Source organism: Streptopelia decaocto, assembly GCF_964273445.1.
Source record: "Streptopelia decaocto genome assembly, chromosome: 2".
Classification (NCBI taxonomy): Eukaryota; Metazoa; Chordata; class Aves; order Columbiformes; family Columbidae; genus Streptopelia; species Streptopelia decaocto.
In genome coordinates this window covers 79,007,467-79,030,413 of record NC_138655.1, presented here as the reverse complement: position 1 = coordinate 79,030,413, position 22,947 = coordinate 79,007,467, and the positions used below count along the sequence as shown (strand labels likewise).

The 22,947-nt window shown below is 42.4% G+C and overlaps 1 protein-coding gene across 1 annotated transcript in view; it reads left to right on the top strand.

Moving 5' to 3' along the window:
- MYO10 (myosin X) overlaps nucleotides 1-22,947 on the top strand; it is a 161,850-nt gene that overhangs the window by 102,564 nt on the left and 36,339 nt on the right. The window contains 2 exon segments of the mRNA XM_082047078.1: nucleotides 231-339; nucleotides 3,446-3,526. Of these exon segments, the coding sequence (XP_081903204.1) occupies nucleotides 231-339; nucleotides 3,446-3,526 (190 nt within the window).

The following is a 22,947-nucleotide window of genomic DNA, read 5'->3' as shown; positions in this document are numbered from 1 at the left end:
TTTTGTTTTGCCTTATTTTGGTTTGGGTTTTTTTATTCCTTTGCATAAATTCTTCAAAGGCAAAACCTATAGTTTATTAAAAATTGTAGAGAAAATCATTAAGCTTTTTTTTTTCCATGGAGGAGCTTCTTTTCAAGATGCAGTGCTTTCTTTGCCTTCTATAGTGGTAAACCTTGTAGTCTGTTAAGATATACTTTAGAGATGTTTTTTTTTTTTCCTTCCCATTTCAGTCTTGATTTCATCTATGATCTGTTTGAACACGTCTCAAGTCGCAACAATCAAGACACCCTTAAATGTGGAAGCAAGCACCGAAAACCCACTGTCAGTCTCCAGTTCAAGGTTAGTTAATGTGTTGTCTCTGCTCTGTAGCTAATCAGTTATTGATAAACCCTGCTCAGTAAAGAACAGTTGCGGATTAAAGCAGGCAAAACTTCAGCATTAAAACGTTGCTGTCGCTTCTGTGAAAATGCACTTACTAATCAACTGATTGATGATAGCTTCAAGCAGAAACTAACCTTTGCATCACGCCACCTGCACAAAACTCCCGTTGCTTTCCACTTGCTTATTTGTCCTTATTTTAAAGCTCATCTGTGAAGTGGGTCACCGTACTCCCGGTTTTTCTTTCTAATCTAAAACCAACCACAAAGTGGCACAAAGCCTTACAGCAGTGCTGTCTGCTAAGAAAAATAAGTACTGAATAAATACCTCATTAAGGTGTTGCCTTTTTAGCTTGAAGTTTAGAAAGCATTTTCATGAAACACCTTTTTATGAGGCTTTATAGCCCTACCATCAAAAATGGCATCAAATTGAAATCTAGCATAAAGTCTATCTGCAAATTATGTAAAACAGAAAGATTGGCACAAAACCTTCTCAAAATTGCGTAAGTACAAGTCTGGATTAGTTGTCTTTCATTTTGTTTGAATTAATATACATTTGTGCTGTTCATTCACTTTTACTTAAAAAGGGAGCAGACTCAAACCCCTTGAGGGCAGATTTTCTCCTAACAGACTATTGCAGACTGTTGGACAGAATAGCAGGGTGTGTGTGCTGGAACACACACCATGTCTTTTCTTAAAAAACACTAATGTTATATTTCCTGGACAGCTTGCTCAGTGCTACTGTTGCTCATCTCGGGCAATGCCCACTTGTTGTGATGCGGTGGTGGTACTATTTGCTAGCTCTCTGGGGTAGCAGAAGGTACTATTTCCACTTAGTCATTTGTACCTGTGCAAAGTAGACCTTTAAGATATTACTATATAAAAATTGATCATATTTTTGCATGCACTTTGCAAGGTAGAACATAACACAGAGTTCCTTTTAGTCTTGGTCAGAGCCCCTGGGCAATGTAAAACATGGTAAAACATGAAATCAAAACATCGTTGCCCCTTATCTAAAGCTGCAGTAACTGGCCATTAACCAGCCAAGCTGCTTTACGAGAGGTTGACCTTCACATCATCCTGTTCCCAAAGAATTAGGTTGAGTGTTTTTTTTCCATGTTTTAAAGCCTTCCAGGGTTTAGTCCATCTTGTTTCAACTGAAGATAAGAACTTTACCTTCACAGTTTTATTCTCATGATAGGTTGGTTAACTCTTCATTTCATTTGACAGCCTGCCTAATGTGGGCCTGGGGGTGAGGATAGCTGAGCTTGGACACCATCTGCTTCAGCCTACTGCTTAAAGCAGGGCAAACTTCAGATTAGCTCGTCACCTGACAGTGACTTAAGGGCACGCAGCACTGTGTAGAATCAGGCTGTCTGTACCACAGATGAATGTGAAAACAGATTAAATCATTTTTGTTTAGACTGACAAACTTTGCAGTCTCTCTAGGTAGCAGACTGTGTTGCTAAAAGTCTGAGAACTGGCTTGGTTGCCCGTAAATATTGTAAGTTCACACAGGTTTAATACAGATGAAACCTTTACTTTTTGAAACTGCAAGTATTTGTTTCTAGGTGAAAATATTTGTCTTTGTATATTCTGGATGTTTAATGTTTGCTATGTTGACTGGCAAAGGCAAACAAACCACAGAACTATTGTTTTATGTTCCCACTCACTTCACCGTTTGCTCCCTTTGCTGTGTACCAGCTCCTGTGCACAGCCACAGCTCTGCCTCTTGCCTTTATCACTTGGTGTTTAATCATCAAGAAAGCCCTTGGTTTGCCTATTAAAGCAAGAATTTGTTGCAACAGGCTGCTATTGGCAGTTTCGCTCCAAAATATATGATAGGACACACAGTGTTGCTGCTTTTAAGAAGTGAGTTTTCTGTCTTCTTGGCAGCCTGCTCTGTATTCTCTCCGCTGCCTGGCACCCCATGCCACCTTAGAGGGGTGAAACATCATCATTGCTAGCTTTCTGGGCTCTTTGGAGCAAGACTTCAGTTTAAAATGGTTTATCATACTTAATGATAGAAAATGAGGCAAGTTGGAATAAGATATGGAATGACGGCTCAGGAGGGAAAGGGGTGGATGTGTAATTAAAGTAATAATCATAAAAGGACTGAGGGGTTTTTATGATTTTCATCTCCCAGTTGAGGTTCAAACAACTGATAGTCTAATGTGTATTGGGTCACTCAGAGTTTTGAAACTCAGGAAAAAAAAAAGAGTTTTTTCTAAGTTTTTTTTTATACTGAACCTTATAATCTCACTTTGTATCGTTAAAGGCAATTTGCTGTCACATGAAATAACTGTGAAACTGTCTGCTTAATGCTGTTGGAATTGTCTTTCAGTAAGATGTGTTTTCTTTACCACTCTATGCTTTACTCAATTTTTGTGAATTTTGGCAGCCATGTGTGTTTTAAAATCCAGTTTTGATAAAATGCTACTGTATTCTGAAGTAACTCTTTTTCTGAAATCGTTAACATTTTTTCTACCCTCTTGTTGACTTACATTTATTATCAAGAGTGTCCTTTTAGCAAGAAAGGTTGAGACCTCACAAGAAAGGTGAACTCCCTGTGCACAAAATGCTGGTGATGGCAGGGAAAATGGAAAATGAGTGGGTATGTGGTGATTGAAATAAAAAGAGAAAATCTGGTTTTGTGGGTACTTCAGTTTCGCCTTAGACCCCTTAACTTTCCTTTTGACTTGCTTGAGTTTAGAGATTTGGGAATGTGTATCCTAAGTCTTAAGCACTCATTCAAAAGATCCCTGAAACAGCAGCTTTCCAATTTGGTGTTTCCTTACAGGCAGCTTTCCTCATATCGATCTGTATATCTTGTTTGCTGTAAAACAGTGATGAAAGCTTTGGTCCGTGGAAGAAAGGAACATGCCTATTGGTGATTCTGTATCCTCAAAAGCAAGAGCTTACAACCTATAGTAATTTCTGGTGTGCACCACTAGGTGCTGCAGTTAGATGTTGCCTGCAATGCTGAGCTGCAGGAGCTTTTCTGGGGTATGTTGCTTGTATAAAAAGTCGGCTGGTGAAGTGCTGTCTCCTTTCTACCTGTGTTTTAGGAATCGCTTCATTCTTTAATGGCAACGCTGAGTTCTTCAAATCCATTCTTTGTTCGGTGCATCAAGCCCAACGTGCAGAAGGTAAGATTTAAAATCCCACCTGTCTTTTCTGTACATCTCAGGCCTAACCTTCCGCTGCCTGTCTGGTTATTTACAGCTGTGTGAAGCAGAGGGTAGCATTCTTCACTGACTTTGTAAAAGGCTTTGCAGGGTGAAGGCACTGGGAAAGGCTTTTGATTTTTATTTTGTTTTTTTTTTTTTTTAAAAGGTGAGCCATGTCTTTGGGCATCTTTTTAATAGTCATTGCTCACAACTCCGAGAAATGACTGGCTCTAAGGGTGGTTATAAAAGGAAGGTAGAAGGCTGCACTGCACAGTTGACAATTCTGTGGGAACCTTTGTAGGAGGAAAATGTCAAAACTGCGAAGTTTGTTTTAAATCACTAGAGGCAGCGAATGGTGTTGCATATAGAAAAACTGGTCTGAATGAATGACTCTCATCGCACTCTTAATCTTTCAGTTTATGTACAGCTCTAGGTGTCTTCATGCTGGCTTTTTTGTTCTGCTACAGAACTATGTTGTCAAAAGAGTCCTGGAAACTATGGGTTACTGTAGGAATTTCTCTTTTGAGTCATAGATAATGAAAGTCAATGTCAAGACTTTAGATATGTTGGAGGGCTTGCTAGAAATGAAGCAGTAATCATATAGTAATTGCTGGAATTAGCATTGTTAGCCTGGTACTGATATTCTGGGGTTTTATGCATCTGTCTTTGGCTTTATAGACCGTTATTCAGGTATGGTCTGCTTATGTCAAAAATGCAACAGGCAGCGGTGCTAAGAAATCCAGTTTATGATTTTCACATGGCAACTTACAAATAGTTGACTTTGATATAAATCCAATTTTACGTGTTACATTTTTCTGGGATATCTGGTTAATCAGGACACTAACACATCAAACCAGGCAGATTGCATTGCAGGTTTTTGTGTTCTCTGGATGGTACATCCTTGGCTTTACATGTTTTCAGTTGCTAACTATTTGGTCTGCTTTTGCACTGTTACTTGTGGTGTGTCAAATAATGTGCAGATTGTGGGCACCATAGCAAGAGGGAACAGCCTGGAAGTGAGTAAGACCTGCTTTCTGCCTCCTGAAGTGGCTGGTGCTCTGAGGTTTGCAGCCACCAGGTAGCCAAAGCCCCACGGGTGACAGCAGCCGGGGTCTGTGAGCCCATGTGTGTAGCAAAGCCCCTCATCACTCAGGGTGGGCAGTTTTGAAAGGCTTGTTTTCTTCCCTGCTCCTGTTTCTGCCTGGAGACCCCATGACCCTTATAAAGCCCACCTGCTGCCGCCGGAGTGTAAGAAGAATCTCCGTAACTCATGTGTTTTCTTTATTTGTCCTTTTGCATCCAAGTAAGGCTCATCTCCACAGTACCAAATTCACAAGGATTTGCCATGGTTGATGCAAGAACCAGGTGCTAGTTGCATTTCCATAGCAAGGAAACCACCGAGTTCCCACTCCCATGTTCCTTGTTGCTCTACCAGTCTTTTTCCCACTAGAATACTCCATGTCTGAGAAATTTGGCATATGCTACTGTATCTGCACATATATTTTACTATCATTAAAACAAAGTTCTCACAGAATTAGCAGCTGTACAAACAGAAGGAGCTTGAGACAGCCTCAGTCTCAGGAAACCGCATCTAATTTGCAGGAGTGCATGCAGGAACAGATTGGAAAATCCCTGTAGACAGTCCCTTTCAAAGTACGTATAAAATTTCCCCGAAATCTTACACAAAAATGTTTGTCCTTGTTTTCCATTTGCTTTAATTTTATTGCAAATTTAACTTGATTCAATGGCTTTACCAAATAAGAAATCCTATTTGAAGAACAAGACTAGAGAAAAGGGTGACACAGTTTACCCGCTGTAGCTGATTCAGTGGAAGACTCAATGGAAAATGAGAAGGGAAGTCATACATAGTACTTGTTGATGGCATTCTTCACCCAGGCATGTGTTCTCAAAATGGGATTCACTGTTTCAAGTTTTGTCCTCTGTGCACTGCCTCCGGTTCCCCTCATGTCTCACAGGCGCAGTGGTTTTTAGTGCCAGCCTTGTGACATTGTTGGTGTTGCTCCTTCTGCAATGGTGCAGGTACAGAAGCAAGCACATGAACAGTATTTGGCTCCTCTGTAGCTCAGCTTGATTCTGTGGATGCACATCACGTTAAACATTTCATAGTTTATAGTGTCATACAACTTGTTACTTCTTTTCAGTTACACGAAGCAAAATAAGGTGAGTCAGTTTGCATAGCTCTGAACCAGCACCACTCAGAGACGTGTGAGCTGTGCATGGACTACCAGGGATTAGCGCATACATGACTCACTCTGCAGGGCTGGTCAGAAACGTAACTGCTTGAAACATTCAGATTAGCCGCTGAAAAGGAGAAACTGCGGTTGAAAGAGAGTAAAAATCTTCACTGACTGTTTTCCTCTGTGTTTTCCATCCATCATTTTTACTCTGCAGTGATGGTAATGTGGAGTGATAAAACATCACTCTTCCAAAAGTACTTAAGCAGCGCTTGCCAAATAGCAAATGATGTGAAATAAATGGGTTTTTTAGTTATGGTTTTGAAATACGTGTTGTTAAACGGGAGCTGAACCAGAGAGACTCGGCAAGGGGAGAGCAGAAGTTGTGTTATCAGGAGCCTTTCAAGCTACTTGTTGCTCACTGGGTTGGGTACGAATAGGTGACACACCTATTGGTGAGCATCCTCTATAACTCTGGAGGGGAGAAGGCGGTGGTGCTTGAGAGCTGTTTTAGTCTGGAAATATGTTTGAATTCTGTAGGTGAATGATGTTGAACAGAGGGAGGACAAATTGAAGGCTTTGAAAAGCAGAACATGCAGCAGACAGTACTTCCTTTGCTCTTCTAGACATTAAAGTGTATTCATGTTGGATAAGAGATGTGATAATTTACTGTAATTATTTGATTTTTTAATTGATCAAAAGCTTAATATTAAATTTGTTACAGTGGCAAGCAAAAACAATTCAGCATATGCAGTAAACCACTGAGCATTTACATGTCAAACAGCATCTGCACTCATTAGTGCAGTTTCCTAAAGGGAGCGCACAGAGTACGTGACCTTTTGCCACAAGCCATTTCAGCGAGCAGGCAGAAGAACAGAGGACCCATTAATGTTTTTGAGACCCCCAAACAATCAGTGTATCTGTTTTCACAGTTTCCAGTCTGTTCTGAACTAGCCATAACGTGGAAACTTTTCCACTTCGTATGTTTAATGAGTATTTTCTGCTAATGAAGGGTCTTTCTCCTCAACTCCACTTATCTTCAGTGCAGCTTGCACAACTACATATCATTTCATCCAGTTGAACTTTGACACGTCTTTCCCTGTTTCTTGGACTCACATTTCTTTTCTTGCCTCCTGTTCTGTCTGAGATTGATTTCTCCCTGAAACCTTGCCTTTTCTGGTCTCCATCTATCCTTTTTGTGCATCTTAAATTAAAACAAACAAAACCCACCAAAACCACCACCACCACACACACACACACACACACACACACACAAAACCAAAAACAAACCACGAGTGTCTTTTTAAACCAAGCTACAACCATTGCTACAGCTGTCAGCTGCATGTTTCTTCCAGCTTGCTGCTACTGATGAAGTTGCCCAGCCTTGGTGCTGCTCAGGAGACAGTTCAGGGTAAATTTAAAATCTGAACTTTGAATGCAAGCTACTTCAGAAGCAAAAAATTTCCCATTGGCCAGAAGGAGCTGGCCTAAGGCAGATTTGCTCAAGTGCCTTCTCCAGTTCCCTTCTCCGTTTAGGATTTTTCTTCAGAAAATATATTGGCATGGTCATAGTACGTGACATAATATCGGCGTATTCATTGCGAGTGACCCCCACCTCCAGCATCAGCATCTGTGCTGGTCTCTTAAAACCTCGATTGTAATTGCCTGTCCTTGAGACTTCAGCAGGTTCAGATGTGGTTGTTCTCTCCTGCACATACATAGGTGCATCCACTTCTCTTTGGTTACGGCTCTAAGTCCAGTTTGGTCCTGACAGGCAAAATCCTGGCTTCATTAGACTTGGCACAGAATGTTTGATATAGACGGTAATTTCACTTTTGTTTTTTGTGGGTTGTTTTTTGTTGTTGTTGTTGTTGTTGATTGCTGTTTTTTTGATGTATTTTTTCTTTTTTTAAACCTGTGTTGGTGTGTGCCACCTGAACAGCATTGCAGGGTCTTTACTCAGCTCCCTGCCTGCTCATTTATTGTCTGTCTCATTTCTCTGTTGCAGTGATGATCTTGCCAGTGGTAAGATAAAAGCCACCTTCTCTGAAGCTTGGGAGCTCTGAAGGGGCAATTCTGTTTCTCTTCAGTTGTTGTTGTTGTTGTTTTTTCTATTAATTTAATTAGGCAAGGTAAAGAAATTGTACAAAATTAAACCTGTATTGTAAACCTACTGCAGGGTAGAGGTTACAGGGAGCTACAGAAAAAGTGAAACTGGTCGTAACTTTGCAATTCAAAGGAAGACTGGTAGAAAAAGGTCTGTAATAAATTCTGTGAGGTTTACTGCTGCTTAGAAGTCCTATCGTGCTCCATATTCGTTCTGGGAAAATTACTATCAAGGCAATAAGATTGCTAACATCACTTCTGGGGACAGAGGCATTTAAAGGGATCAAGGTGTGGCTATTGGCACCTGCAATATACTTTGAGGTATAGGTCATTAATAGCCTTGAGACACCCTGGAATAGCAAGCAGTATGTCCCCTAGTACAAAATAAGATGCAAACATATTTCACTTGGCGTCTGAATTAAACTTGTACTCTTAAAATAGCTCTGAATCATTACAAATGTAAGTATAGCATGATACCAACCTAAATACCAGTTAGAGGTACAGCTCAGGAACGTGGTACAAAGAGACAATGAGAGACCAGCTTGTCTCCATCTGCAAGGATGATTGTGTGCAGGGTGTGGAGCAGGTACAAGTTCAGTGAATGCACTGTGTGAACTGTTTGTCAAGCTGGAATTGCAATATTGTCATATTGAGACTGCATAAATTACTGAGTTCACCTTGTAGAGAGATTTTTTTTGTGGAAATACAGATAAGGAGAGTGCAAGTCTGATGCCACTACATTGAGAACAGCACTGATATAAAACCTTGAAAGATGCAGAGAGGGAGGCTCTGAACTTTGGCGATATTGTACTATACCTTTAGCACAAGGTTGCTAAGCATCTAGATAAAACTTTGCTTTTTCAAAGTCTTTATTTTAAAAAATTATCCTTAACAAAGTGGTCCAGCTTCAAACTTCTGTGCACATCCCACTGTGGTTGTGTACCACGCATGTGCTTTATACACCAGGCTCAATCACTCAGCAGACTCTGGGTCTCCTTACTGGGGATCAGATACCTTTGTGGGTTTTTAAAGATGCTGAGCCCAGCAGTTAAAAGCTAAAAAGTGTTAGGCCCTAAACTGAGGTGTCTTTATGGTTTCCTCATGCAGTTGCAGAGCCTAGGGGTAGCCCTTCTGCAGTGAAGCTGGTTCTCTGATGCTGGGAGCTAGCAGATCATAGGGTAAACTTGACTCTCTATCCATAAGAAAAAGGGAATAGAAAGCCTGATCATCACGTTAATAGCTACTCTGTCCTACTTCAAAAGTAAAGGGAATAGATTATATTGTTGTGATGCAGCTACTGGGCATGTGCGTTACTACCTGTAGAAAGTTAAGGTCTAGTAGTATTAATTTACATCTGTATAAGCAGCTCATGTCTTAAAGATCCTTACCGCCTATTTTAAAAGTCTCTCTTTAATCTCAGTTGTTCTCAGTAATACGTGTTTTAAGGCAGCTTTCTGGCTGCCCATTACTGCTGCCATTGCTTCTCGAGGAAGCAGAGCCACAGGTTCTGAGCGCAGGTCGGGCTTGCCAGGACAGCCTGGGTCAGGCTCAGGGAGCTGCTGTTCAGGCTTATCCTTTGGGAGGAGAGCAACCATTTCCAAAAACACAGCATGTTCACCCAGTCTCGGAGGCCAGCAAGTGCACGGGGCCAAATACAAACTATTTATCCTCAGCCCTTTAACTAGCTCGTAAGACTTTATTGTTCATAATCAGGAAGGCACAGTCATAAGATATGGCATCGTGCCCGGCCAACACCACTTATTTCAGCTACCTGGATCTTGTTGCCTTGGGTTTTGCTGAATTACATAGCTTCAAATCAAGACTTGTGGAGTATGTCTCAGCTGCATCATCTTCTGGCACATCACTTGAGTAATTAGGTCAGGCACTAGAAGACTCCTCAGGTAAAAGTGATAAGGAAAGTGGGTGTGAGGACAGCAGTTGCTCCTAGTTGCGAAGCACCAGCAGCGATGTGCCGGCAGTGTGGATCTGAATCCCGGGCTGAAGGAACAAGACGATTCCTGCAAGGAGTTCTGTGCTGCACAGGCAGTGCCTGCCTGCTGTCTCCCCTCCGAAGGATCGCTCCCGTCACTTCGGCAGTGCAGCGTGTGCTTGTGCTGCCCGGGAGCCACTGGGTTGTCCCTTTGTCCCCATCTCAGAGCGTCGCTGTTTGCTGGGCTGAAGTAGGTCATTCTTCTCTCCAGGCAATCACCCAGACAAGCATGTCCTTCTTCTTCATCAAGGTTTGTTGTTTACTAAGCAGGGCTGACTAGGCATGCCTTTGCTAAGAGTGTTAGAGTTTGTCTTTAAGAGACCGTCGTGTAAGGAGTTGAAAATTGGGAAAAAAAGAGCTGGGATGGGGTGCTGCCAGGGAGGGAGCAGGCGCTGTGCTGTAAAGGTTGCATCAAGCTCCAGGCAGCGCAAGCAAACAGATTTTTGCATGTTTTGCAGCACGTACGTGCACAGTTGCTGGATTTCCTGGAAAGACTCTGGTAGGACTTTGGTAGGACTCTGTCCACGAGTGGCGGGAGTCGGTTTTGGGTCACAGAGCATGGTGGGGGGAACGCGCGGGGAGGAAATGCTGCTTCAGTAGGGACTTGGGAGGAGGTGTCCTGAACGACAAAGTGCTAGAACAATTCTGGGGAAAAAGAAAATGCCTGGGGGTGAGGTGTTTTTCCAAGTGTAAGGCTTGCCTGCTGTGTAGGTAATTCTTTCTGAATAGGTAAGTGTAATATTTAGAAGTGGGAAGAATTTTGACTGCTGCAGCAATTGATCAGTCTGAGGGTCTTACCGCCTCCGGCTGACTTCAGGCACTGCAATAATTCTGCATTTTGTGCCACCTGGTGGATTTTTTGTTTTATGAATTTCTTCGTAAATGATTGTGAGACATGGATGGATACTTGTGGATCTGCAACTACTGATCTCAAGTCTGAAGTATTTGCTTTTTACAAATACGGAGCAGAGAACTTGGCTTTTCTTCCCTCTTGTGCACTCTACCAAGTATTTGAATTGCGAGCGTTGTCATGCAAATGTATGCACAGAAAAAGCGTGTACTTCATCAAGCTTTGGAAGCTTTCTTTTTTAACTACAACAACAAAAAAAAATCCCCCCACATCTCTAGATGGCAATTTGCATTCAAATCCTGTTTGCTGTGTTCTCATGGTAACTACACCAAGGGCATATGCACAGTCCATGATAAATAGCCCTCCTTAGAGCCCCAAAAGCATCGCTGGGGTACAGAGTATTGTTCACTAGCAAAAATTTTAACCTTCATAACTTCCTTGCTAAACTGTGCCTTAGGGCATTTTGTACTTTTTATCTCTTAAGGTTTAGGAATTTGTTGGCTGTGAAATATATTTACATTCTTGATGCCTATAAGGTGAGATTAGCCCTCATGTCCTGTTCGTCAGGAATATCTGCAGCGATTGCTGTAGAGCCAGCCCTCGCCAGGCTTGACTTCCTTTGAGTAGCAGCAGGAATGAATTAAGCAAGTACAGCCAAAGATATCACATGAAAGACTTGAAATACCAGTGAGCTGAAGAAAGCCCCATTCTGTGCATGTCTGTGTGTGTGTGCGTAGCTGCAGCTGCTAAAGATTCAGTTTTTCACGATGGGCGAACGCTGACGGGTGAAAAAGCCTTAAAAGGTAAGGGGTTTAACTCATACAAGCTTTTTTATAATTTTAATCTTGCATACTTAGAGGTGCAGTGGACTTGCAGAAAGAGAAAAGAAAGTGGCTGGAGTTTGGCTGAGCAAAATGTTTCTGGGCTTGTGTTTTCTTTTCCAGAGGGTAAATGCATGCAGAATCAAGTTTATGAAAAAAAGACTAAATTTACTGGTCTAATCGTATTTTCGAAAGCCAGAAGAGCTTTGCTGCCAAGTAGTCTGCTTTAATAAATCACACTCTGTTTGAAAGTTAAAGGCGTGATTGTTCACAGAGCGGGGAAGAAGTCAGCAGTAGTAGAGCTGTGTGTGCAGAGGGGGAAGATGTGTGTTGTAGTGATGTGCTGCTTTCTGGAGAAAGATCTTTTCTGTTGTTTGGCGACCCGTGGCACAGATTCGGGAAAACCAGCTTTGTAAAGTTTAGGACTGTAGTATTCCTGTAATTTATTAAGGCATAAGGCACGGCTGTAGTTTTGCTTTGATTACATGGCAAGAAAGTGACGCTGCGGACAAATGTTTTTGGGGGTGGAGGGAGTCCAGCAAGAGATCTGCAGCACCCAGAAGTCTAAATTAATGTTATAGTTTTACTGGAGAAACTTGATGGGGCACATTTGAGACAGTAGTTCTTTTGCCAGAGAAATTCGGGAAACAGAATATGCCTGAAAAAAGAATTAATTGCAGTAGTAATGGAAACAATACCATAACAGCAGTATATTTGGACTTTGTTTGCTGTATCAACTCCCCCGTTCCGCCCCTGATGAAAAGCCCCCCAACCCAGCAGGTAAAATAGCTCTGTTCTTCACCGCTGATTGGCTTTGCTTCTGGGATCTGCATTTTTTGCCTTGCTTTCCCACTTAAAGAGCTTGCCTCTGCAAACATTAGTATTCAGCCACAGGGTAGAAAATTAGGTTAAAATTGCTTGAGAGAACCTGTTATGAAGGGAATGGGTTTGATCCTGCATCACTGACGTCTATGGGAGTTTTATTCTGGTCTCAAGAAGAGCAACCCTGGATTTGCCTTGCAAATCTAGATGGAGGAAGTATGATCTGATAAAGTGCCTATGGGACTGGGAAAGGGGGCTCTTGTAACTTGCAGTTGCTCTTCTCTCACTGATGTTGAGATGTGTCCTTTTAAACCCCAGGTGGTCACAGTGGAGGTTGGTCAAAATGTAGGGTTTTTTTGTTGTGTGAAACATCAATTGTATGTATTCAGTATTTCTTTTGCTAAAACTACTTAGTTTCAAAAAAGTTAAGCTTTGTTTTGTTTGTCATTTGTTGGCTTACTTGAGAAAAATGTGTTTACAACCTGTAATGTAAATGGAAGCATAACAGCACTTATTCTTTCCAATACAGCTTGATTGCTGATAGGAATTATATTAAAGTTATAGTACTGTGCCAGCTGTTCATAGATCTTTATCAGAGCTGCCCTCGGAACACAAAACCCAAGCAGAAGGTGATGTTGTTTAAGAGTAGACTTAGGTCAGTTGCTAAACTTTTTTCTCTTCAGTTGTATCTGTTTATGTGTACATATATATATATAGTGTGGCTTTTCTAAATTGAGACACAGGATGTGGCAAAGAAGCAAAGACTTTGGGGGGGAAAACCTCACTGTGATAAGTTTGTAAGGACTGAGTACATTTCAGAACATTTGTAGTCACCTCGTTAGATGAAACTTTAAACATGAAGTGCTTACTGGAAGAACATCAAAGCATCTTATCTTTGTTCTCGAACTTACACTCAGAATTTGCTGTTTCTGTTGGTTTAAAGTAGTTTACAAGCCTAAGAAGCAAGGCAGGTCCATTCCTAACACTGCCATTAGAATTAATGGGAGGAAGCTGGGTCATTAGAGGGAGCTGGGTCTCTGTAGTTTGGAGGAGACTGAGGGGTGACCTTATTAATGTTTAGAAATATATAAAGGGTGAGTGTCATCAGGATGGAGCCAGGCTCTTCTTGGTGACAACCAGCAGTAGGACAAGGGGTAATGGGTTCAAACTGGAACACAGGAGGTTCCACTTAAATTTGAGAAGGAACTTCTCAGTGAGTGTGACACAACACTGGAACAGGCTGCCCAGGGGGGTTGTGGAGTCTCCTTCGCTGGAGACATTCAAAACCCGCCTGGACACCTTCCTGTGTAACCTCACCTAGGTGTTCCTGCTCCGGCAGGGGGATTGGACTAGATGATCTTTTGAGGTCCCTTCCGATCTCTGACATTCTGTGATTCTGTGAACAGAAGCGAGGTTGTGCTTTAGTTGTATGGAGTGGAAAGTAGTAGCTGTAAGGTCCATGTTTTGGGACATCAAGCGGAGGCGTAGCTGTGCGATGGTGGTCAGCCTAGACTACAGGAAGGTTTTGGCTGTTGCACGATGAGGTTTGAGGTTGCTGTGGTTGGTTTGTCTCCTCCATGTTCTGATGTACATTCCCTGTTCAACCAACAGGGAGCTGGGCAGCTGCTGCCATTCATGGGAGCTTTGCTGAGGAGGTGGTAGCACCACAACTCTTCAGGACATTATTAGTGGATAGTATTAGTGGTGTTGCTCAGTCCTAAGTGCAGGGTGAGCCCTCTTCCAGTCCGTGAAGTGGCTGGTGAGCCAAGAAGCCCATTGCACCATGGAAAATCATTTGGGACACTGCGGGGGGTTTAGTTTCGGCTGCCACCTTGGATCGTTGCACACACCTGAGAGCATTGCACAATGTTTAGTGTAGAAAAGGCAAGTTTGTCACCAAACTCAGAGTGCTGTGTTAGATTTCCAGCGTTTACATGAGGAGATGGTGATGTTTTTGGAACTTCTCTCTGTAGATCTAGAAATGTTCAACATTAAGTATGTGGTAAGTTGGGGCTTTTGGGGCCCTCAAAACTTTTAACAGTCAAGCAGACATAAAGTAGATGGGTCGAGAGAAGACATTTGCTTTCAGAAAGCCAGGTAAATACCAAATCCTCTGTGATACTGGCTTTCTTGTTTGAATGGCTGCCCCAGATTCAGCATGAAAAGAATGAGTATGCCCATCTGCAGCTTGCCAGCCACTTCTGCATATTTAGCCAAAAAGAAATAGTGTCCAGACTCATTAATCAACTAGTATTTCAAAGGAGGAAATGACAATTTTTCTTTAAAGTGGTTTAGCACTTAAATTGGCTTCACAGAAGTTTTTAACATAAGTAAACAATTTGTACAGCAAACAAAGCAGCGTTTAGGAAAGTTGCTTATATCTTCAGTGTCTCTTTCTGACTCAAACATTAAGGGTTATGTTTTGTTGTACCTTTAAGCCAGCCTATGGATTTCTTAGGGGAGAAATGGCTGTTCAGCCATCCAGAATTGCCATTTCCATGTGACCACAGACGTGTACAACCTAGCACAACTCAAATCAGCCGTGTCCTTAAAGGACATACGTTTCATTGGCCTTAATGAGCTCTAAGCACACGTCTAAATGCTTGACTTAAGTTATTACTGCTTTTATGCTGCTTTGGATGTGCTGGCCGGCACATAACAGAGTACCTGGGGCCACGATGCCTGTTGTCACACAGCTTTGAAGAGGAGCAAGGCAAATGTGCAGCTGTCCTGCAGTTGTGTACCCAGCCTAAAGCCACAAGTTGCCTGTGCAGAGGAGGAGGGAAGAATTGTCATATGCAGTACTGCAGTGGCATGGGGTCCACACTGCTGGCTGGTCACAGGAGAATGTAGTGCTGGGATGTCAGTAGTGAAGATGCATCTAACCAATCTTAATGGTGTGTTTTCACCGTGATCAGAAAATTTGGAAGAGGGACAGAAAAAAATCCACTTCTGGGGCACGGAGAGCCATATTCTTATTTAAATGTGAAGCAGCAGATTGTAAACCCATGAAGTTCTGTAAAGGCAGACATTTTCTTCACAGGATCATCTTAAAAATAGATGATTCAACAATGTGTGCTTCAAATAACTAAGAAAATGTGGAACTTGTCTTGGAGAAACAAAGAACCCATTGACCAGCGTCCCTGTCTGTAAATTCTGCAGGCTTTGTGGAGATGAACAATGCCATCTCAAATCACTCAGAGGGTGATTTAATGTTAAAGTAGATCAGTTTTGATGTAATTTTGCCATCGGTTATAACTCATTTTTTTTCTCTCTGTGTACATGTGTGTAGTTAGATCAGTTAGTAGTCTGATAACCATATTGGTGTTAAGGGAGGTTTCTTGCCATCCATTCTGGATAACTCTGCACCATGCTAATAAAGTTAATTTACACTGTCGCTAAGTCTTATTTCCAGGATGTATAGGGGTTGGAACAAAGAAGTAGTTCATGCAATATTTTTTGTGAGGGAAAAATATATTATGACATTCATTGCAAGTGTTAATGATTGCCAATATATAATCTATAGCAATGAGATCACCACGGTTTTTTGCTCTGCCAAGTGCAATTATTAGCAATGCTTGCAGGAAGCACAGGAGCTACTTGCTGTTCTAGCCAAGGTGATGTTGACTCACCTGTGCCTTCAGCATGGCCTCTGTGGCAGCACAGGTACCTGTGATCTGCAGAGCTCCTTCATCTCATGTTCATGTAATATATGAAGGAATCAGTCAAGGTTTGTTTTTTTTTTCTTTGTTTTAGGATGGAAATTTCAGAGTTATCTGAAATACCTAATTTGATTTTGGTTTGGTTCTCAGAAATATCAAAGAACTTGAGCAGGAGACATTCCAACTCCTAATGGGGGGGTGGACCGACACTGTTGTGTTATAACAAAGCAGTCCAAGGAGAACATATTTGTTGCCATTTTCTGTGAAATTAATGTACACAAGAACAAACAACTACCTTCATTTTCTGTCCCTTCCCCACAAACACACACACATACACGTTCCGCTCATCTTGATACCCCCTTGTTTAGTCGCCTGCAGATCTGCAAGGCCAGTCCTGAATTTATACCGTGAAAATGCGTAGGGGCACAATTGGGCTGTTCAGCCTAGAGAACAGGAGGCTGAGGGGAGACATTATCGCTGTCTACAACTACCTGAAAGGAGGTTGTAGCATGGAGGGTGTTGGTCTCTTCTCCCAAGTAGCAAGTGATAGGATGAGAGGAAATGGCCTCAAGTTGCACCAGGGGAGGTTCAGATTGGATATTAGGAAAAATTTCTTCACGGAAAGGTTCGTGAAGCAGTGGAACAGGCTGCCCAGGGAAGTGGCAGAGTCACCATCCCTGGAGGTGTTTAAAAGGTGTTTAGACAAAGTTCTTAGGGACATGGTTTAGTGCCATAGTTAGGTTATGGCTGGACTCGATGATCCTGAGGGTCTCATCCAACCAAAATGATTCTATGATTCTAAGAGCAGCAGCTCAACGGAGCAAATTCTAAGAAAAATGGCAAAGTTAGACGGACGCTATCTGAGATGTGCTGAGATATACAGTGTAGGTGTAATTAACATACTGATTACATGGGATTAAGCTGGGTCATTTATCTGGGCCATCACGCAACTTTTGCTGCCAGCCAGGCAGATGTCCGTGCTGGTCACAGGGATCCCCATCACCTTCTGTAAACTTGGATTTCCCTCTCTAGACTTAGAAAGTTTACTCACTGCAGTGTTAGGGGTTCCCTCATACTTTTAAAACTTAAAGCAGATTTCCAGACCACGCGCTGCAACTCTACTGCAGTAGAGCTCTCAGGCAGCCCCCCCGGTGTCCTGAGCTCCTCCAGGTTGAAGTGAGCCCTCCATAGTGATGCAGAACAGCAAGGACCATGCATGGGCATTTTTGGTGCAGAGGGGCGTGTGCCAGCTGTTCCGTGCAGGGGCCTGGGGGGCCGGGCAACGAGGCTGCTCTGGGAGGGATGGGTTGTGGTGCCCGTGCAGGCAGCAGCCCAGAGACACAACCCAGCGGTGAATGGAGCCCTGTGCCGGGGTGGGAATAATCTGCCCTTTCAGTGCTGCCCGACCTCCAGTGTCCTAGCAACCCACAGCTCTCCGGCTGAATATTTTGTGGCGTTCCTCCTTTACGCATGTCTGATATTGGCTGTGATTTAAGCCTGGCTGATTTCTTAATACAGATTTCAAACAAAAGGCTCAGTACAGGAAAGAGAGGAGAAAGGGCTTCTTAGGAGATAATTTTATAAAACCACCTAGTTTTTTTTCAGTGTAGGAGTTGCACTGGAACGTTTCCTTGCTTGAGAAAGCACCAGGCAGCGAGTCTGTGTGTTACGTCAGCCTTGTGCTTTGTAGGCGTTTTTTATGGTCCACTGAGGGAATGAACCGTGTGTAGGGACAAAATGCATTGGAGAAGAAACAACTGCTTGTGGCCTCAATATGGAAAAAAAAGGTGCAACCAAGTCCTAACTTTTTGAATCTGGTTTTGATTTTTAACTAGGAAATTGCTGACCCTTGCGGCCATACAACAAACATGTACGTTCCACACTTAAATCAGTTAAAGACAGCTCAAACTTTTTAATTATTTTTAAGCCTTATAGTTTTCAGAGGTATAATTAGTTATTGTTGCAGGGCTTTTCTTGTTTTTAACAATTGGAGCTGATAATGCAGAGGGGTTTTTTTATTATTTTGTGGTGAATGTGTGAAGGCTTTGTAATGACTTCATTTAAGCTAGTCCGCAGTGCCGCAGCCTGTGTCTTCGTAGACAGTTAACCACAGTAACATCTCAGCCAAATTTCTCTTGCTGGACCACTAAATACTTGCATAATAATGAACTTGGGTCCTGCCAAGCCAAAGCTTGCATGTGGGAAGCTCAGTTCTGGATTGCACTGTCTGCTTCAAGCTGTGTGTCTTGTTCCTCTCTCTGATACGGAGTCAGTCTTTGGAAGACCCAATAGTGAGCACTAAGTTTCTTCAAATAAATAAAACCAGTATTTTTTCCACAACTGGAGTGGTGATGGGGAACTAGTTACATCTTTTGGTCTAACCCCACTGTGTGGCAGACCATGAGGAAACCATTAACACCTGCTGAAAGGAGGAGAACGTCCCATGTTTGCTTTGAAGTGTCTGGTGGCTTTAAATGGTCCCCCCACCATAGGTAAGCTCTTCCAATGAATACGCTCAGTGAAAAAAAAGGTGTGCCTTCTGGTTTGAATGTGTCTTGGCTCTGATTTTCATGCTTTTTAGTGATTTAAACTGGCTTCTGAAACAACAGAGAATTTTTAGTATTCTCTTTAAAGCAATGCCCCAAAACAGAAGAGTCTCAAGACTAATGGCATTCAGACACACGGTCCTAAAGGAACAGAGTGTAACTAGATCAAGAGAAGCGGCAGGTGGGTGCCCAGGACTGAAACAGAGAATACTGTGAGTTTTGGGTTTAGATTCCTCTTCTCCTCTCCTTGTGCTTCATGAGTTGATGTCTCTTGTCCCTTTGTGGAGTGCAATGTTCGCTCTCCCCACCTGTGCATCACAAGCTCTTCTGGCTGGAAGTGAGGTTCTTCCATGCTGTTTCCACCTCCTCATTTCTACTTGCCTGCAAAAGGGGAGAGGAGGCAATATCCGTGTATTCTCTCCCACCCCACGTGCAGCTGCAGTCTGAAAAAAGGTTGCTTAGTCTCTTGTCGCCCAGGGAAGGCAAGGAGAGTTAGGATTATGTGGATCAAAGTTATCTGCAGTATGATTTCAGGATGTCCTGCTGAAGTGATATTGTGTTAGCACTTCAGTGAGAACTAGCTACGTGGAAGTTTTCATGTATTCAAGTGTGAGATTACTTGTAGTAACACTACGCTAGGTATTAGAAGAACACAGGACTGGATTCTTACATGGATTGTTACCAGAAAAGGTTGTACAGCTACATCAGACTTTGGCCATGCAAGATGACATTCATCTTAGTAAGAGGTTCTCTTAAGCATTTTCACCCTGATCATCTATTTCCTAATGAAGCTTCATATATTTTAGGAATAAATGCTTGATAGTAGACACCATTATCTGAAGAAATCATGTTAGAGGAACCATCCTGAAACAGGATGTACTGCTTTTAAGTGTAGAAATGTACTTATATGCCCAGCCTGACGATAAACTGTCAAATAACAAAGAAACTTGTAAGGCGTGAATTTGTGAAAATGTGGTGATCTGTCATGGAGGAGTAAAAGTATGGTGGAAAAATTTATTAAAACAAAAAAAAAGAGAGGGAGAGAGAGGGTTGGCGTCTCAGTCTGTGTAAGTTATTTGGAGTCACCACTGACATGGAGGGTAAGGATTTCACCATATGCAGTTGGTTTGTGTGCAGCCTCAGCAGACACGAAGCCGTGTGTGCAGTGGTTGTCTTGACCATTGTAATGAACAGTGGTAACACTGGCTGTTGTGACATGGGTGGGTAAGGAAGGACAGCTGTCCTTGTAATTAGTACCTCACAGCATGTTTCTTCATGGTATGTCTGGGGCTACCAGGCAGCCTGATTGATTTTCTTCAGGAGAAGCCTGGTCACAATGTGGGGAGAATGAGGCCAGATTGGGGTTTAGTCTGCAGGGACTGGAGGCTTTAGTGAGGATGACCTCAGATGAAACGGCAGCAGATCACTCACAGGTGGAGAAGGAGGGTCCACGAAAAGTTCCAGCTGGGGCCCCCGTGCTGCGAGTTGCACCTTCTGTCAGTGCACTGAGACCCTGCCAGAGCGGCTTCAAACCTTAAATCCCTCTTTTCCCAAATGCTCTTAATTGTCTGTCTCACTTGGCTGGTCCTGCAGTTGCTGCTCTGGGACAAACAGCCCCTGAGACTTTCTGTGCATTTCAATGGCCTCTCTGAATAATGTATTCAAGCAGCAAGGGCTCACTGAAACTTAGGCAATCATGTAGATAACTCTGAACATGCACTTAGAAAACATAAATATCTCTGGTGTTTAAGCCTGTGACTCTAAAAATCCATTCCTATTCTGTGATTTTTTAACCAGTGTGTAAGAAATTACATTGTCATTTTGAGGGAGTGAGCTGATATAAGAGAGGTGGACAAAATCTGTCTTCCTTTAGAACGAATTCTGCACACCTTTAGAAAGAAAGTTTTGCAAAGAGGCTGCTGTGTGTTTACTCAGGGGTAGCATTTGGTCCATACAAACCAAACAAAAAGAAGATATCTCTGAAATGCAAGAGCACAGTGACTAATAAAAAGTAGTTTTAAGTAGCTCCAAGTTTGTGAGTTTGTCATTGATTGTTGTCAATGGAAGCGTGAAATGGCAGCAAGCCTCTCAGATTCGTTTGAGCATCTTTTCTCCAACAGTGAAGCTAATTCCAGTTCTTATCTTCATTATATATAAACAAACAGGACCTGAAATAGCATCTTTGTAGATGGACCTAAATCAGTGATGTCTTGACTTAGCTGAAATCTTTAGACACTAGTGCAAATGGTCAGTGTGGTAATGTACTCCTTCGTAACTCTTAACTGGGCTGCTGTCTTAAAAATACCCTTGAGATGCCCTTGCTTGTAAAGTAAGCTGGGTGACAGGCTGAATATAAAAGCAAAAGCATTTTCACATTCGTGCACTGAATCTCCTCCTTTGACTGTTTGGGTACAGTGGAAGAATGCTAAAATTACAGTGTTCCTTTCTATACACTATTATTTTAACGTGGGCAGCTCTCACCTGCGGCATGAGAGTGGCTAATTTTGAAGTCTGTCTCTTATCTGAAACACTCGGGGCTGGAAGATGAGTCACCCAGGTCAGATGCAGTAGTAGGAGTTGAAGAGAAGAGCAGCTAATTGTGTAAATGCTTGCTGCTGGTAAATGCAGTACTTTCACGTTCAGACCTGTAGAGATTGTATAAAAGTGACAGCTTATCATTGCTGAGTTTGCAGTGAAATCCGGCCTGGAGGTTGCAGCAGAATTTTTTGAGGCACAAGTGGTGTTGCAGCGGACCCATGTTCTTTTTTTAGCAAGTTACCTCCAGCAGTGTTAGTAATTTTTAACGGCTTTTTATGGTTTTTGGGGGTGGTTGTGTGGATAAAAGCCAGGAGAACTTCAGACATGCAAAACACTTACTGTTATTACAGGTTTATCCAAATATTCCTTAACTTGCCAGTGCCATACAGTAGAAGTACTACATTATTTGGTTTTATTCCCCTGTACTCTTTATGATATTTGTCTGTGGACACAAATACTCTGGGACAGTAAGGGCATGTCTTCACAAACAAAGCAGGCATCAAACTTTTCAATGTTTCGACCTGAACCTGTTCCAGTTACAGCTAGCTGCATGCTGGAGAAGACTGGAAATGGTTTTTCCTTGAAATACATGTGCGCTCAGGTCAGTGGGACCTGATGCTCCCGGTCCTTGGGCAAGGACACACACAGATTCCGATGCTCCTTGTGCTGTAAGCGCAGCAATCCTGAGGTTGAAATTCTGTTGAAAGAGCCAATGCCACCAAATTTTACGGTGCAAGCGACTGAAGAGATGATGGCTACAAGAGCAGGGGATGAACTGGTTTGTTGCGGTAGGAAGGTTGGATAGGAATCGCTGAGTGTAATGTGGTTTAAAAAAGGCAAACATTGCACATACGGAAATTTTCTATCAGTTCACCTAAATTACATATTAGAAGTTAATTTACTCACACTTTTCAGATTTGTCTGGGAGGAAAGCCTGGCATTGGTTTTGACTTGTGGAGCTGGTGACTGAGATCAGAAGACCATGGGGACTGTTTCAGAAAGATCTGGCCCCCCTGTTTCTGAAGAAATACAAGTACACATTAGGATGTGAAAAAAGTTCAAAACCCACTCTAAAGCAGGGGAAGACTGACCTACTTTAATTTCTGCAGCTTTTCTCCAGAGTAAAATTGCGAAGACTTCATTTTAGGAGTAAAACAGCGGATTTTAAAAGCTAAGACATTGAGAAAAGTTATTTCTTTTTAAATAAAAAAATTTTATATCCACTTTTCCACATCCACAAAACACTTTTCTAAGCCAGGAAAATCAACACTTTTAAGACACAGTAGCAAAGCTGCCATAGTCCTACTTGAGTTCTCACAACTATATCTAGAAAGAAGGGACTGGGGGTTTCGTTGTTGTTGTTTGGGTTGTGTGCGTGTGTGTAGTTTTTGTTTTGTTTTGTTCCCCCCCCCCCCCCAGTCTCTCTGTGAAGTTCTTTCTGCCTACATAAAATCCGTGAGGCTGCTGTAATCTGTCATTATTGTCCCTGTACTTTTCTGAGGCAGCTAGTAGTTCAGGGAGGAAGAAGGATTTCTGCTGTCCAGGGAAAAGGAAGGGTCTTTTTTGAGAGCCTCAGTCAGGCTGTAATCTAAGGAACTATTTTATCATGAAAATTACACATAGATGTTAGATGTCTGTCCTAGTGGCTGCTTCTAATTGTGATTTCAGGCTGAAGCTTTGCCTTTCATGAAGGTCACAGCAGATCAGAGCAAGCATTTAGCAGCTTAAGGAGCCAGAGTCTCACCAGCAAAGACTCCAGTCGCATTGGAGCCTTGGCTTCGGTGCTGCCTGGTGCAGATTCAGTGGAGACTTTTGGATTCAGGAAATGATAAATTAGAAGCTGTGCTACGAAAGAGCACACCACAAAAAA